At 45.3% G+C, this 13,570-nt stretch overlaps 1 protein-coding gene across 1 annotated transcript in view; it reads left to right on the top strand.

Annotated features, from left to right (window-relative positions):
* ARHGEF4 (Rho guanine nucleotide exchange factor 4) overlaps nucleotides 1-13,570 on the top strand; it is a 225,812-nt gene that overhangs the window by 190,543 nt on the left and 21,699 nt on the right. Inside the window, exons 7-8 of the mRNA XM_065639832.1 lie at nucleotides 9,944-10,123; nucleotides 12,354-12,539. Of these exons, the coding sequence (XP_065495904.1) occupies nucleotides 9,944-10,123; nucleotides 12,354-12,539 (366 nt within the window). The remainder of the gene's footprint in view (nucleotides 1-9,943; nucleotides 10,124-12,353; nucleotides 12,540-13,570) is intronic.

Genomic DNA, 13,570 nt, shown 5'->3' with positions numbered 1-13,570 from the left:
TCTTCTTGAATCATTCCTCTTTACCTAGAACTGGACATTTGCAGTATGAAGAGGTTATTGGTAGTGTTTTGTTCTTTTTTTTTTTTTTTAGTGTAATTTACTTGAAGAACCTTCTGTAGTGACTACAAAAGAAATGACTCATTTTTATATTTACAGATACTAACCAAAAACAAAGGCCAGGCAACCTCCTTTGCCTGACAGACATTATCGAGGTTTTTTGTTCTTTCTCTCTGTCTAATACTCAGATTTTCCTCTGCCCCATTTTCAAAGAAAAGGACAGACCTCAATTCTTAGTTCAGTGAAGAATGGATCTAAAACTGTGCATGTGCATTGGGAGAGAGATCACCGGGAAGGAGAGGTCAGGGAATAATAAGTTTTGGAAAGGAAACAGAAACTGAACTGCGCAGTTCTTTTGAGGCAGGGAGACCATCTTTGAGAGATGGGTCGTGGAAATTACTAAACTATCTCTGTTGGTCCAGCGTGTCCACCAGCACCTAGCAGTGTTGTACAGACTTTGTCACAGTGCTTTGAATCCAAGGAGATAGGAGCAATAAAAATCATTTCAGCATGTTCTTTGCAGTGTGTTCCGCTAAAATTAAATCATGCACACACATGAAAAGGAAAGCCATGCGCTGTGTTTCTGGCTTACTGCCTGCTGCGAGCCCAAAGAGATGCTGACCTTTTGATGATTCAGAGTGGTTTGCTAGCAACACACTTTGTATCTGCTTTAAAATGTTTTGTTTAACCTTATTTGTAAAGCAAATTTAGATTAATTTGCCTTCAAGCTTTAACTGATTCTGTAACTTGTTCTATCTGTTGGGGGAAGGGAATAGCAACAGTCATCAGCAGGCAGAGAGCTCTGGGAACTGCATGATGCCCTTTTCTTCTGCAAAGAACCAGAATGCAACATTTATCCTCAATAAATCCCTGTGTCAGATGAGGTGCAGCTGAACTGTTTTGGATATGTTGTCCTGGGGGGTCTGTACAGTATATTCCTTACCTGTTGAAAGAGATAATGTTGAAAGAGAAAGCAAAAAAGGAGGTAGAAAGGAAAAATCTCAAAATTAAGTCATGGGAGAGGTAGTGGAAGGGGGAGCTGTGCTGCAGAGAGGGCAAAGGATGGGACATGTCCCAAGGGGATGTCTTGGTGGGGGTGCAGAGGAAGGGCGATGCTGCAGGCAGCAGTAAAAGGAGACTAGGGCAGTTTCGTAGCATCAGTGACATAAAAATGTGTTAATGTAACATTAAGTAAAATTTTCTAAAGAAAACAGTTTCTGTTTGGGTACCTGAGAAATGTTGGTGTAAAAAAGATGCAACAGCAATCACTTTACGTGTGAGAACAACCAAACAGAAACGTCCTGGGATATTGCCATTCCCAGGTGTACAGTTAAAATCAGGGCATCAGAAAATGTAAAAACGTGTTAACTAGGCATGCTTCATATTCTGCAGTAAACGCAGACTTCAAAACTCTTGGTGAGGTGAAGCGGGGAGTCAGTCAGTCTGGCATGGTTTTCATCCACAGCCAAACTGGAACCAGAAACTAGAAACTTTGTAGATATAGGTCAAAGTCTTGTTCAAACCTGAGAATTCAACCCCGGGCCTTGCTCCTTCCCAGTCTTTGAAACCAAAGAAGCCAGGAGAAGAGTGTGTGGCTGATTTCCAGGTGCTGTTACGGCACCAGCCCAGTAAACTGGGTTACAAACCCGAGTAGCTGTGTGCACCCGCTCCAGTGCTGCCGTCGGAGCTATCGGCTGCGGGATGTGGGTCTGTGCTGAGGTGGGAGAGGGGCTCAGTGCTCCCCAAAGCACCCCAGCTGGAAAGGGGGTAAAAAGAGCGATTCTGGGCTGTTGGCGTAAATAGGACTGTAGCGCATGGATCCTGCCTTAACCTGAAGTGACAGGTGCCACACAATGGAGAGAGGCATGAGGAGTGGAGTAGCCAAAAGTTGAAGATACTTAAACCACTTTTAAGCCTTAGAGTATTTCAAGTTCCCTAAGCCACTTTAAGGCTTTAGATGGGTTTAAAGTGCTTAAAACACTTTAAGGCCTTAGATGAGTTTAAGCTGTTTAAGCTGATTTAGAGCTTTGGAATGACTTAAGTTCTGTGGCTTTTAGTGCTTAAGGAGGTTTTGAGGTCCTTCGAGCTCTTAGTTGTAAAGGCCCTTTTGAACATTTTGAGTGAGGATGTGGCACACACCCACCTCTGTAACCTGCGTCAGGGACTCCTTCTCCCAGGCAATGTCTGAACAGCCAGGTTTCGCTGGGTACGCTTTCACCCTTCTTTTTTTGGGAAAAAAACCCCTCCACGAGTTGGACGTCCATGTGGTAGGGACGAATGGCTACTCCAGATGTGTGGACTGACCTTCCTCCATGTGCCTGGTGAGTGTTGCGTGAGTAGGATAAACAGCGTGTGGGATCTGTTACGTGCAGGTGCTGGACTTACCTCTGCCTGAGGGGTCCCAGCCAGGAGGGCGACAGCTCTACGCAGAGGACATCCCAATGTCCTTGTAGTTACTGTGTTAGCAGTCACTAGTTTTCCACCCAAACAAGAGTGTTGCTGTACCTCAGGGGGGCATATCTGTCCCTGTTAATAGCTCCAGGGCTCACCATTTTCAAGACGTATTAGTATTTGTGGGTAACATGAATAGTGAACGTTTCTTTTGTGCCTTTACTCCCCTAAATCCCAAGACCAGCTCTGTTCGGGCAGCCAGTAACACTTTGACCTGTGACTTGGGGTAACTGCTCAGGACTAGATGCAGGTATGGCCCAACTCTTTCCCTTGTGTGCCTTTCCAGGTGTGTTTAAGATCCTTGCTGGGCCGTATCTAGATATGATGTGTTTAAATGGCCTTAAAGGATGTACAATGACGTAATCTCTTTTAAAATAATCTACGTGTTTGGCTCTGTGGCAGCCTGTGGCACAGCTTAATTATGCACCAGAGGGAAAAGTACTGCTTTGGTAGTAAACTTCCTGCCTGGCAATTTCACTGGGCACCCATCAGCCTTGCATTACGAATAACCATTTTGTAAATGATTTCACTGGGCACCCGTCAGCCTTGCATTACAAATAACCATTTTGTAAGCCTTCATCTTGTGGCCACCCTCTGTCCACCTTTCTCTATTGCAGCTTCAAGGTCTGTTTAGCTTGTATTGGCCTAGAAACTCTTCCCACTTTCAATTCCTGCTGCTCCTTGTGCCTTGTCTGGTTCTCGTCTTCCGTCTTTCTTCCTGAGTCATTCCTGATGTCCAGACTTTCTCACTCTCATGGAGCAGGTTGATGTTTTCTTAAATCTGTCTGCAGAGACATTCCTGAGGAGCAGCTCATTTGTGTTAGATACTGCTTGTGTTACAGTTGTCAGCATACAATTTCATTTGCCGTTTTGTCACCCTGTCACTCAGCCTTGTATCTGCTTGTTTGGAAAGTGCTTGAAAAAAATATTTCACTTATACCAGAAAATAAATGTCTTATAGACATTAGTTTAAGTAAGTATCCCCTGGAAACTTGTATGAAAGGTTAAAATGGAAGCTGTTTTACAGCTTTACTTGCAGCAATCACTGCCAGCAACAGCAACATTTAACTATAAAATGTGATACAAAGACAAGCATTTGTAGAGTACTAACAGGTTTGAAAGAAAGGCTTTGCTCCTATTGTCTCTGTATGCCAAAGCTTAAGGACGTTAGTTCCCAAAATCAGCAGACTCCCTTGATATGGAGGTCATGGGAGAGTGATGGTTGTGGTACTGAGGGCACCAACAGGATCTAGATGCGTAGGCGTCCTCCTCAGCTTACAGGTAATTATCCCCACGCTTTCTTAAGAACTTCCCTGGCCTATTTCAGCCAAAAGTAAAACAGTCTAAAGAAATTTTTTTTGATTTGTTTTGCATTACAATCTCCAGCTCCCGTATCTTAGGTGAAGAACTGAGAACTTCTTGCATCACTCTGGAGCTTGAGAAGTCCCATTTAACTGGGCTCAGATGGACACGCACCTGGCATGCTGTCTCATGCCGTACTCTTCACACACCAGTTATTTCAATTTGCAATAACATGGAGCACAGCTCTGCCGCCTCCACTTTCTGCAACCGTCGCTTCCCTCCTCCTGTAGCACTTGCGAAGGAGCTTTCAAAGCTTCTCCTTGCCTGCTGCAGGGGGACCCTCCTCCTCTTCCCATCTGTTTAAACCACTTCTGAGGGAGAATCAGGACTCGGATGATATAAATAAAAGGGAATAATGTAATTAATGCCAGTCAGAATGGTTTTGTGGAAAATAGTTCTTACCAAATAAATGTGATGACAAATTTTGAGTGTTCGGTAAATGGAGGCAGCTGTACTAGATGTCACATGAGGAGTTTGACAACAGGCACTGATTAAAAAGGGAGCACTATAGAATATCAGTGTAGCACGCTTAACTGGATTAAGATCTTGGCTAACTGGCATCTCAGATTTGTTAAGGAGAATCACTGCCAAATTAAAATATTTTGAATGGAGACCTGCAGCATTCGGTAAATGCCTGAGAGCCCTCCACTATCCTTAATCAGTGCTCTGAAATCGGTGCTGAGGAATCGTGCAGCTGACCCAGTGGGCAGAAGGGCAAGGACTGCCGCGGGCGCAGCTGGACGGAGCCGTGCTGTGTGGGTCTGTGCTGCTGAAGCAATGACCGCAGCCCATGGCCCGTGTGGGGGACACACGTCTGGCATAGCGCTGCGGCACGCAGGGCTTGTGTTATCCTGAAACACACAGGAGAGCAGCAAGAAGCCATGAAATGTTTGCTGTGGCTGTGGAGTCCTGTCAGTGGTTCTGGCACCCAGCAGCCAGGCAGCAAGTCCTAGTGAGCCCAGATTCCTCCCTGGCACCGAAGGGAGACAGGACCCCCAGGGGCTTGGTTAATTCATAGATGCCTGGGATGAACCCTTCCCTGGGGTGCCTGCCTCTCTTCACAAAGGGGAGATGCTCTGTAAAGGCAATCAAGATAACTCGTTCAGACTAAATGCCTGCTGTTCAGATGACAGAAGCTCTGTGAGACAAATTAATCTCTGTTGTCCATCATTAAATAGTGAAGCTAATAATTTTGAGAGGTAGAAAGAGCAAGCTGTCAGGATGATTTGAAAAGTATCCTGTGGATTCAGTTGAAGGGAAAGGCTAGCTGGCTTCCACCCACATTCAGAAAAAACAAGTATTTGCATGAGAGAAGGCAGAAGAGAAGCTCTGGAAGCAAAGCGAGGGGTGAAGGAGCTGGGCTGGGGGATGCTTTGCCTCTGGGGACAGGACTGCCGCAGGGTTTATATGTTTGATGTGCTGGCCCAGTTCAGCTTCGGTCTGTAATGCAAAAGTTCGGGAGGGGCGAGCAACCAGTGCAGGCTTCACAGCAACCATTGTAGTTCTCCAGGAAGGGCTTGTGTTCAGGTGCTGTTCACAGGTGTCTGGTTTAGGATCACAGAGCTGAAAAGTAAATTCCATTTTATTGGCACTCTCCCTGAACTGCCTTGTTCCCAGTATCTTCAATGCTCTTGGGTTCATTTTTTTGCTCTATATGATCCAGTGTACTTGGCATTATCAAGAGAAAGCTATTAAAATTTTATTCAGTTAGACCCAGGTAGCTCAAAGATAAATATTTCCTAAAGGTGTCTTCATTCCTCCTTCTGTAAGTTGTCGAGATCTTTTATCTCTATTAATATTGCCCGGAGCTCCTGTCAGAACAAGACCAGGATATATGAGGTAATTATGTCAAGGTGTCCACCCTGAGACAAGCAGGGACTGAGTAGCTGGAATGCAAACAAGCCCATAGACTGGGCTTTGGCATGCCAGATCTGTTTGCCCACGTGTAATGGACTTAATTTGGGGTGGCTATGTGTGATAGCCCTGGCTCTGTCTCCTGTTTGGCAGCCTGTGCACAGGCACAGGCGTTGGTGTGATAACAGCAATCGATCCTCCCTGCTTTGCACAAGTGAGGCTGCAGCTGCACAGGCAACGGGGAAAGCAGCTGCAGATGCACGAAACTGCCAGTGCAATGTTAGTGCTGCAGTCTGTTCTCAGTTTCAAAGCATCAGTATTAGTACTGCCTTTGGGTGGCAAACACTGCTGTCTACAAACTTAAATGTTGTTATAAACAAAGAAAAATAGGCAATTTTTTTTTGCTTTCACTGCTGCCAGCTGCAGTAGCTAGAGCAGCTGTAGGGTGGCTGGGTTTGCATTCTGTCTTCTGATGTTTCTCTTCTAGAGACTGGCTTGAGACTCTTCAAGAACATGTACCGAGTTGACCTTGATAATACAAAGCCAGCACATAAGTGTTGTTTCATATGGAAATTAATAGTTGTTTCTCAAACCCTGCTTTAATCACAGAGATTAAAGCCTGTGGTAAGATGAGCCTTTTGAGCCTAGGAGCTGCCATGCTTGGAAATAGTGAGCATTCCCTTTAATACGTGCTTCTCTGGAAGACAAGCAGTTCTCACAGTACAGCTAGTTGATTGTGCCATGCTCTAACACATTTTGCAGGTAATGTCTTTATCTGCTGGTGTGTTTTAGCCTTCCTGGCCGCTGCAGCGTGCTCTGGCCCAGCTGGAGCAGCTCATTGCTGCAGTGATGTACAGAACTGTTGGTGCTTCTGTGCCGTGGAAATGTCAGTCCTGGCTCAAAGCTGCCCTTCAGTGTTTGCTCTGCAAGAGGGATTGTTACGCTGGGTAAATTCGGTATTTCTCTGTCAGCCTAGGAATTGGACTGGATACAATTGAAATAAATAGTGTAAGGTACAGATTGGTACAGAGAGCTAACAGAAATGAGCTCTAAGCATGGTGATGATTAAACTCTCTTCAGCGCTTATGTCTGCTCCCCTGCCCCCATCCCCGCTACACCAGCACAGAGTGCGGGGAGGAGAGCGCAGAGCCTGGCAGCCTGCAGGCATGCAGATGTTGAAAGTGCTGCTGTGCTACATTAGCTGAGACGATCCAGACCATATATAAGGTATTTTTTCCTCTTTATTTCTTGCTTTATTCCGTATTCATCATTCCTCCCTACAAACATGGTGTTTGGTGTTAGTTAATCAAATCCTGGCCTGTACTTCAGGTGTCTTTAGTCACACCTTTGCATGAGATCTGTCTGTGGTAGTGACTTGGCTCTTGCCTGTGCCTATTTGAGTCAGTTGTGACTTTCTGTATTTCACAAATCATATTCACAGCATGTTTGTTGCTGAATAGATAAAATTTAAGATATTAATAATAGTAGCTGGATTAAAGTATCAGCTGAGGATTCACTAGTCTGTCATATGCCTTTTGGTGACTCTGAGAAGAACCATGTGGCTCTGTCCCCTTGTGAGCTGGGTGTATCAACCCTGACATGCTGTTAATGATAGGTCAGGCATGGTCTCTTGTCTTCTCGTCAAGACACCGAGATCTGACAGCTTGGTACTGTAAGGTATTAATGCCTTCACATCATCAGTGCTCCGCTTGTGTGATCATCAGAATGCAAGAGGAAGTCCATTTAGCTTCTCTCTGGTCATGGCCGTGGTGTGTGTGCCAGCTACCACATCATACCCAGAGCACTGATTCAGAGTGGCATATTTAAGCACACAGCAAAGGAATTTTATCTCAGAAACAGCCATTTCTTTATGTGCTGCTCACAATTTGTATGTTGAAAAGCCAGATGAATGCCACTCTTTCCAGAGATTTATTAGCATATGTCTGTTTCCTCAGCAACAGCCAACCCTTACCCACTGAGATACATAACTCAGCGTGTATGGCAGCAGCTCTGGTGTGACCTGGCGGTAAGACTTACCTAAGTGCTGGTGAAAGCTGCTAAAGCAAACGGATGGGTTGTGCACAGGTGGATTGCTCAAAGCAGCACAGAGCTCTTTTCCAAGAGTAGCCAAATCCACCATCATCCACAGCTGCTGTTCTATAACTGAAGTCTGGTACCTGATTTTGGAAAAATGCATGCTTTTACATCCACTCTTCCGTACTCTACTCATCACCGCCTCATGTTAGAAAGCTGAAACTTCTAAGATTCTAGTAGCCTGACAAAACCTACAAGTGTTTCAAAAATACGAATAAAGGGTTTATTTATAATGCTGAGTATGCTTCAAACTTGTCAAACTATATGCAATGTGCCTATTAAGTACACTATGTGTAAAAAGCATCACACATAGCTTTAACAGCTGGATGGATTAGTGGTCAAGCCTTTCCCTCCGCAGCTCATTTGGGCCAAAACCTGCCATCTGACTGGCACAGCTGCCCCTGCTGTACGGTGCGTCCATCACTCTCTCTTGATGTTTGGTTTTCTGAGACTAATGATACCACTTGTCTACTTGCCTTGTGATCAAAGCCCATCCTTGCTCTAAGAGTTTAGACTAGTGAGACACCTTTGTATACTCTAGGATTATTTTCTTGTTGTGCCACTGGCCAGCTGTATGACAGCAGCATGTCCCCCGTGTCCCCTGCTTGCTGGGCCTTGCCACAGTGGCCGTCACCTCTGAGGAACAGAAACCTGCAGTAAATAAGCACCCAGACCCCGGTGGTGTGAGGGCAGCTGAGAAAAGGTGGTGTGGGGCATGCCAGCAGGCTGGCTGTGTAGATAACTGGGAACCTCTCATCCCCGCCTTCCCTATCATCCTGTTATTTTTGTAAAAATAGAAACACTGTGTTAAGCTGTTTCTGGTTCACTGAAGGGACATTCGCTATGCCAAGGCAGACTGTATTTCAGTTCTCTTTCAAATGCCTCGTTAACTCTCTCCTGATTTACTCTATGCGCAATTATGCTAACATTCTTTTACAACAGGCGTCTTTCTTCTTGGAGAAGTGTCAAAAATAGTAACCCAGTAGAGAACTGTGTGACCGAGCGACCTCAGGTGCCCAGCATGGATGGGACCTGCGTGATGTGGCTGTGGTGATACTGCTGCAGTGCTGTCAGATATGTCATGGACAGTGGGTTTTGTACAGGTTGTCTTTCTCCCTTGTGCCTCATAGACTGCTTTTTCTGTTGTCTTCCCAGAATTTATCATTGTACCATTTTCCTGGAGAAAAATAGGGCTTCACTGCCCCTCCAGAATTGCAGGACTCCAGTATACGTGCTGCCTTCCTGGGGAAATCCCTGATGTTCAGACACTCCTGGTCATGCTGGGGCCCTGAGGAGCCTGTGTGTGTACTCTGTGGTTGTTGAAATTCAAAGGAGACTCTGACCTGATAAACCCGTGGCCATCAGGCAGGCACTCCTGTTGTAGTGGCCAGCAGGACCAGCTCACAAACACAGCACTGCACCACAGCTGAGGTGTGAATGGTTGAGAATGACATCCGGCAGGTACAGGCCTGGGGTGTTCAAGAGCCTGCTGGGAGCCTCTAGCCACGTGGTCTTTTATGGTTGGGTTGGGTTTTTTAATTGTTATGGGTCCTTTTTTTTCCTAGAGTAGGCCCTCTATGGGACATGTTGTCCCTCAGCATAATTACTTAAACTCTCCAGGAGACTTATTTTAAGCAGCTTAAGTGCTAAGTTTAACCACCTTAAAGACTTGAGCTCTATCCATCCTAGACTAGCTCTGAGGTCTCAGAATACTTTCTGCTCTGAAGTATGTCTCTGAACATTGATGCTCAAGGTTTTATTTCAAGGCTTTTGAAGGCAGGGCTGCACTGGCAGCACAAGAGCATCTTCCATCAACAGTGTACCCCTGAGTCTTGTTTGCTGGCTGAGGCAAAGTCACCAGTAAGAAATTCCAGAGCATTGAATTTATGTTCTTTATGGTAGTAAACATACTGTGTCCAAGTGATTCTGAATAAATGCTACTGAGAGGAAGGTCAGTTGAAGCAACTGCCAGACTAGCACCAACTCCTTTTCACACTGCATGTGGGGAGCAAACAGTTATCAACACTTGTTTGGCTCAGCAGCAATGGTTCCAAAGCTGCAGCCACACTAGCTGACTGTGCTGCTTTCCTGGGGAGAGCTGACAGTCGACTTGCTCTGTCCGCAGCTCATCAGTGATGGCAGCGTGGTGTACGCAGAAGCCCTCTGGGACCATGTCACGATGGATGACCAAGAGCTGGGATTCAAGGCTGGCGATGTCATTGAAGTAATGGATGCTACCAACAAGGAGTGGTGGTGGGGAAGGATTCTGGACAGTGAAGGCTGGTTTCCAGCCAGCTTCGTACGGGTAAGAGCTTGATGTTTCTTAGCACCAAGTGTTTGCTCTTTTTCTCCAGGTTTAGCATTCTGTAAGTGACTCCTGAGCGCTTTCACTGCAAGAGATATTTGGTTCGACATGTCTTGTTACTATTCCTCTACATACGGCAACAGTACATCAGTTCTATCAGGTGTACACTGTATTCCAGGTGTTTAAACATGGAGGAGAAAAACACAAAGTCTTGGAGGTCATGTGGGACAACTGGTGAGGGAGGAGAAACAACACACTTGATGCTTTTGGGCCAAGGCTCACCCTGATGCCAACTAGAAATATAGACCCTATAGAAATAGCTATATAGAACAGCTGAGGCAGACCCTGCAGAGATTAGGTTAATTTCCAGCAGAGCATTCTGAAACACATCTGAATTCTCTGTGAAAGTGGGGGATAAAACCAAGGGTCTGGGAACTGCTGTGCACTCTTTTCCTGCTGTGAGGAGAAAGGCTTTTTTCCTTCCTTGGGCTGTGGCTGTTGGTGTGGATGCCCAGCTCAGCTTTCACCACCTCAGGGCAGGTTCCTCAGTGCTGCAAAGGCAACGAGGTGCCTAAGGGCAGAGATTCTCAGCCCTTTAGCTCCTTATCCAGCTCACTTCAGATCACAAGTGACCCAAAACCAGGTGAAGCATGAAAGGAGGTGATACGAGGTGATGCAGTAGCTAAAGTCCTTGGAGAAGTGGGGCAGATAGTGCTATAAAAGTTTTGAAATGCTTTGCTATAGATTGCAGGAGACAGGCTCAGCTGGATAACTATTAGGAAGAGTGGATGTTTTTGCAAGTGAGATTACTAGGACCAAACTCTCAGCACTGGTGGGGATGGAACTGCTCTTTTTGCAGTCAAAACACTGGGTGTTTTTTTCTTTCATGTTACTGATAAGTTGAATTGTTGTCCTGACTGGCAAAAAGCTGTGATATTATTTGAGGGGAAAGCAGACTAGTGCTAGCTATTAGGGATGCAGAGTAATTACAGCACTTATTCAAGCATCTGAGTGAAGATTTCCTGCCAATTATCCCTGGGTCTCAGGCTTAGTGCGGGAAGGCTGGTGTGTCTGGGGACTTGGATAAATCCACAGGTCTTTCAGTTACTACACACAAGTTTCAGGCCAAGGTCTGAGTTTAAGACTGTCCAATGTTGTTCTGCTCACGTTGAAGGAAAATCAGGATTGCACATCTTGAGGGCTCCACCACCTGTAAACAGGGAGTAAATGTAATCTATGCCTATGTTGATAAGGGCTGGGTATGCCCTATTTTTTGTATGGAAATATATGTGTATCAAGTGGTAAGTAATCCTGCCTAGAAGAAACTACACTAAAAGCTTAAAGCAGTTTTGTGTCATTGCACTAAAAATGCCTGTAGTTATGCATGTTCCTACTCCAGTGTTTTTCACTTCTCTGTGCTGAGTTGTGTACAAAATATTCACGTGGGCACTCTAAGAGCTGCAATACTACTACATAAAACAATTCTCATACGTGAAATGCACAATAATTGTCTGCTACTAAGGTACTTTGCTGCTCTTGACAATACAGACTCTGTAGGACGGTGTGCCTACAGAACGCTGGTGTTTTTCTCTGCTCATGCTGTGCTGCCATCTGATGGGCACTGTGAAGGAACCACGAGTTTCACACACAGCCCTGTAAAGTAATACCATTCCTTACCACATTATGTGCCCGCTGGCATCTGTATCTGCTTTTATATTAACAATAAACTCCCTTTAAATAATCTTGAGGAAAGAGATACTGAGAGGTCACCTGTTATTTATGATATGAGAACAACAATGAAGCTGTACAAAGAAGTAACTATTTACTGGCTTTCCCCTCTCTCCTTAAGTGCCCCCTCACAGGTATATAAGCAGATTTCACTTGAGGAACCATTCCCTGTACTGATTTTATATGTATTCTTCCTGGAGGACTCTGTATCGTTCCTATGACTTCTGTCCACAATAGATGTCTGCTTATAACCACCCATGTCACACAGTAGGAGCAGCTGTCATGTGGCTTGAAAGTACCCTCCCAAAACTGAGTGTTTGGCCTTAGCTTCCCCACAGGGAAAATACGTTTACAAGTAATACACACATAGCAGCCCTCTTCACTCCGTGTCCTAGCTCAGGCTTTGTATGCCATTCAGTCAACTGTCCCGTACTTCTCTTCCTTGGAAGAGTTGTGTTTAGTTAGCAATACAAATGGTGAACATCTTGTGTGTCTGGCACAGCTCCGAGTAAACCAGGATGAACCCATGGAAGATTATCCCCTGAAGGTAGAAGGTGGCAAAGAGGACGACTCCAGCCGCCGCTTTGGGATGGGGCAGACCACAAAAGATCAAATGAGGACCAACGTCATCAATGAGATCATAAGCACAGAGAGAGACTACATCAAGCATCTGAAGGACATTTGTGAGGTAACAAGATAAAGTGGGAAGCGAATGTAAGAACTTGTCTGAAGGATAATAAAGTATGTCTCATTCTTGCCCAGAGAGCCACCCTAAGCAGGTAGCTTTTTGGAAAGTGAAACTGTATTTTCATCAGAGCCTGCTCTGCTAAATGGTGTTACATGCTTAGGAAGCGGAAGACTATTCATTACAGCAATATCCCAAATGCCTCTGTATTTGGAGCACCCACTTGGGCTCTGATTAAATGAAATTAATTGGATTTCCCAAGCCACAGGAAAGTAAATGTCTAGCATTGCTGTCCTCTTTAATATATGTTCTGAGGTAATATAATCAGCAACTCCAGCCTTCAGGCAAGTCAATGCTCAGATCTAAACAACTGGGGGATGTTCAGCCAATTAGGTCTTTCACTTGCAAATATGCTGAATATTGCGACACCTCTTCCAGAAGAGACACGCCGTCATATGCACTGGGTTAAATGAAGGTAATTTATAAGTTTTGCAGGAACACAGTTCTTCACTGAAAGGACACAAAAATGTAGTGCCTTCCAGGAGAGCCAGCTGGGGCAAAGCAGCATACTCTTATCAAACAAGCCTTTTCTCCTGTAGTGTCTCGCCCCATGTCCTTTGTGCCCCCGTTCTGCCTCAAGTCAGCCAGGTACTTCCTAACACGAGCATCCAAACCAGATCCCCAACTGGATTTAATTGGCCTAAATCTATCAGTGGATCGGTGCTGGGGTCACAACACCCCATAGCCTGCAGAAAGATAAAGGTGTCTTTACCAGGAGAGAAAGCAGCTCTGGGACTCCTTTGGGTGTGGATTACAGTATCGTTTAAGGCAGCGATGTAACTGTGGCTTGGTTTCTATTTCTACAGTGTTTTGGGTGGTATTAGAGAAAATAACAGCTAAAACATGGATACACCTCTGCAGGAAGGGGATACAGGAACCTGGTGTACAACTGACTACAGTCCCTGGGGTTTTCTGTTGATAACCGAAGGCCACAGAGCACATGCCCAGGGACACTTTACAATTTGATTTCCTCC

The sequence above is a fragment of the Caloenas nicobarica genome, chromosome 8, assembly GCF_036013445.1.
Source record: "Caloenas nicobarica isolate bCalNic1 chromosome 8, bCalNic1.hap1, whole genome shotgun sequence".
Lineage (NCBI taxonomy): Eukaryota > Metazoa > Chordata > Aves > Columbiformes > Columbidae > Caloenas > Caloenas nicobarica.
The sequence above is the reverse complement of the archived record's forward strand: the minus strand, read 5'-3'. Positions and strand labels throughout refer to the sequence as shown.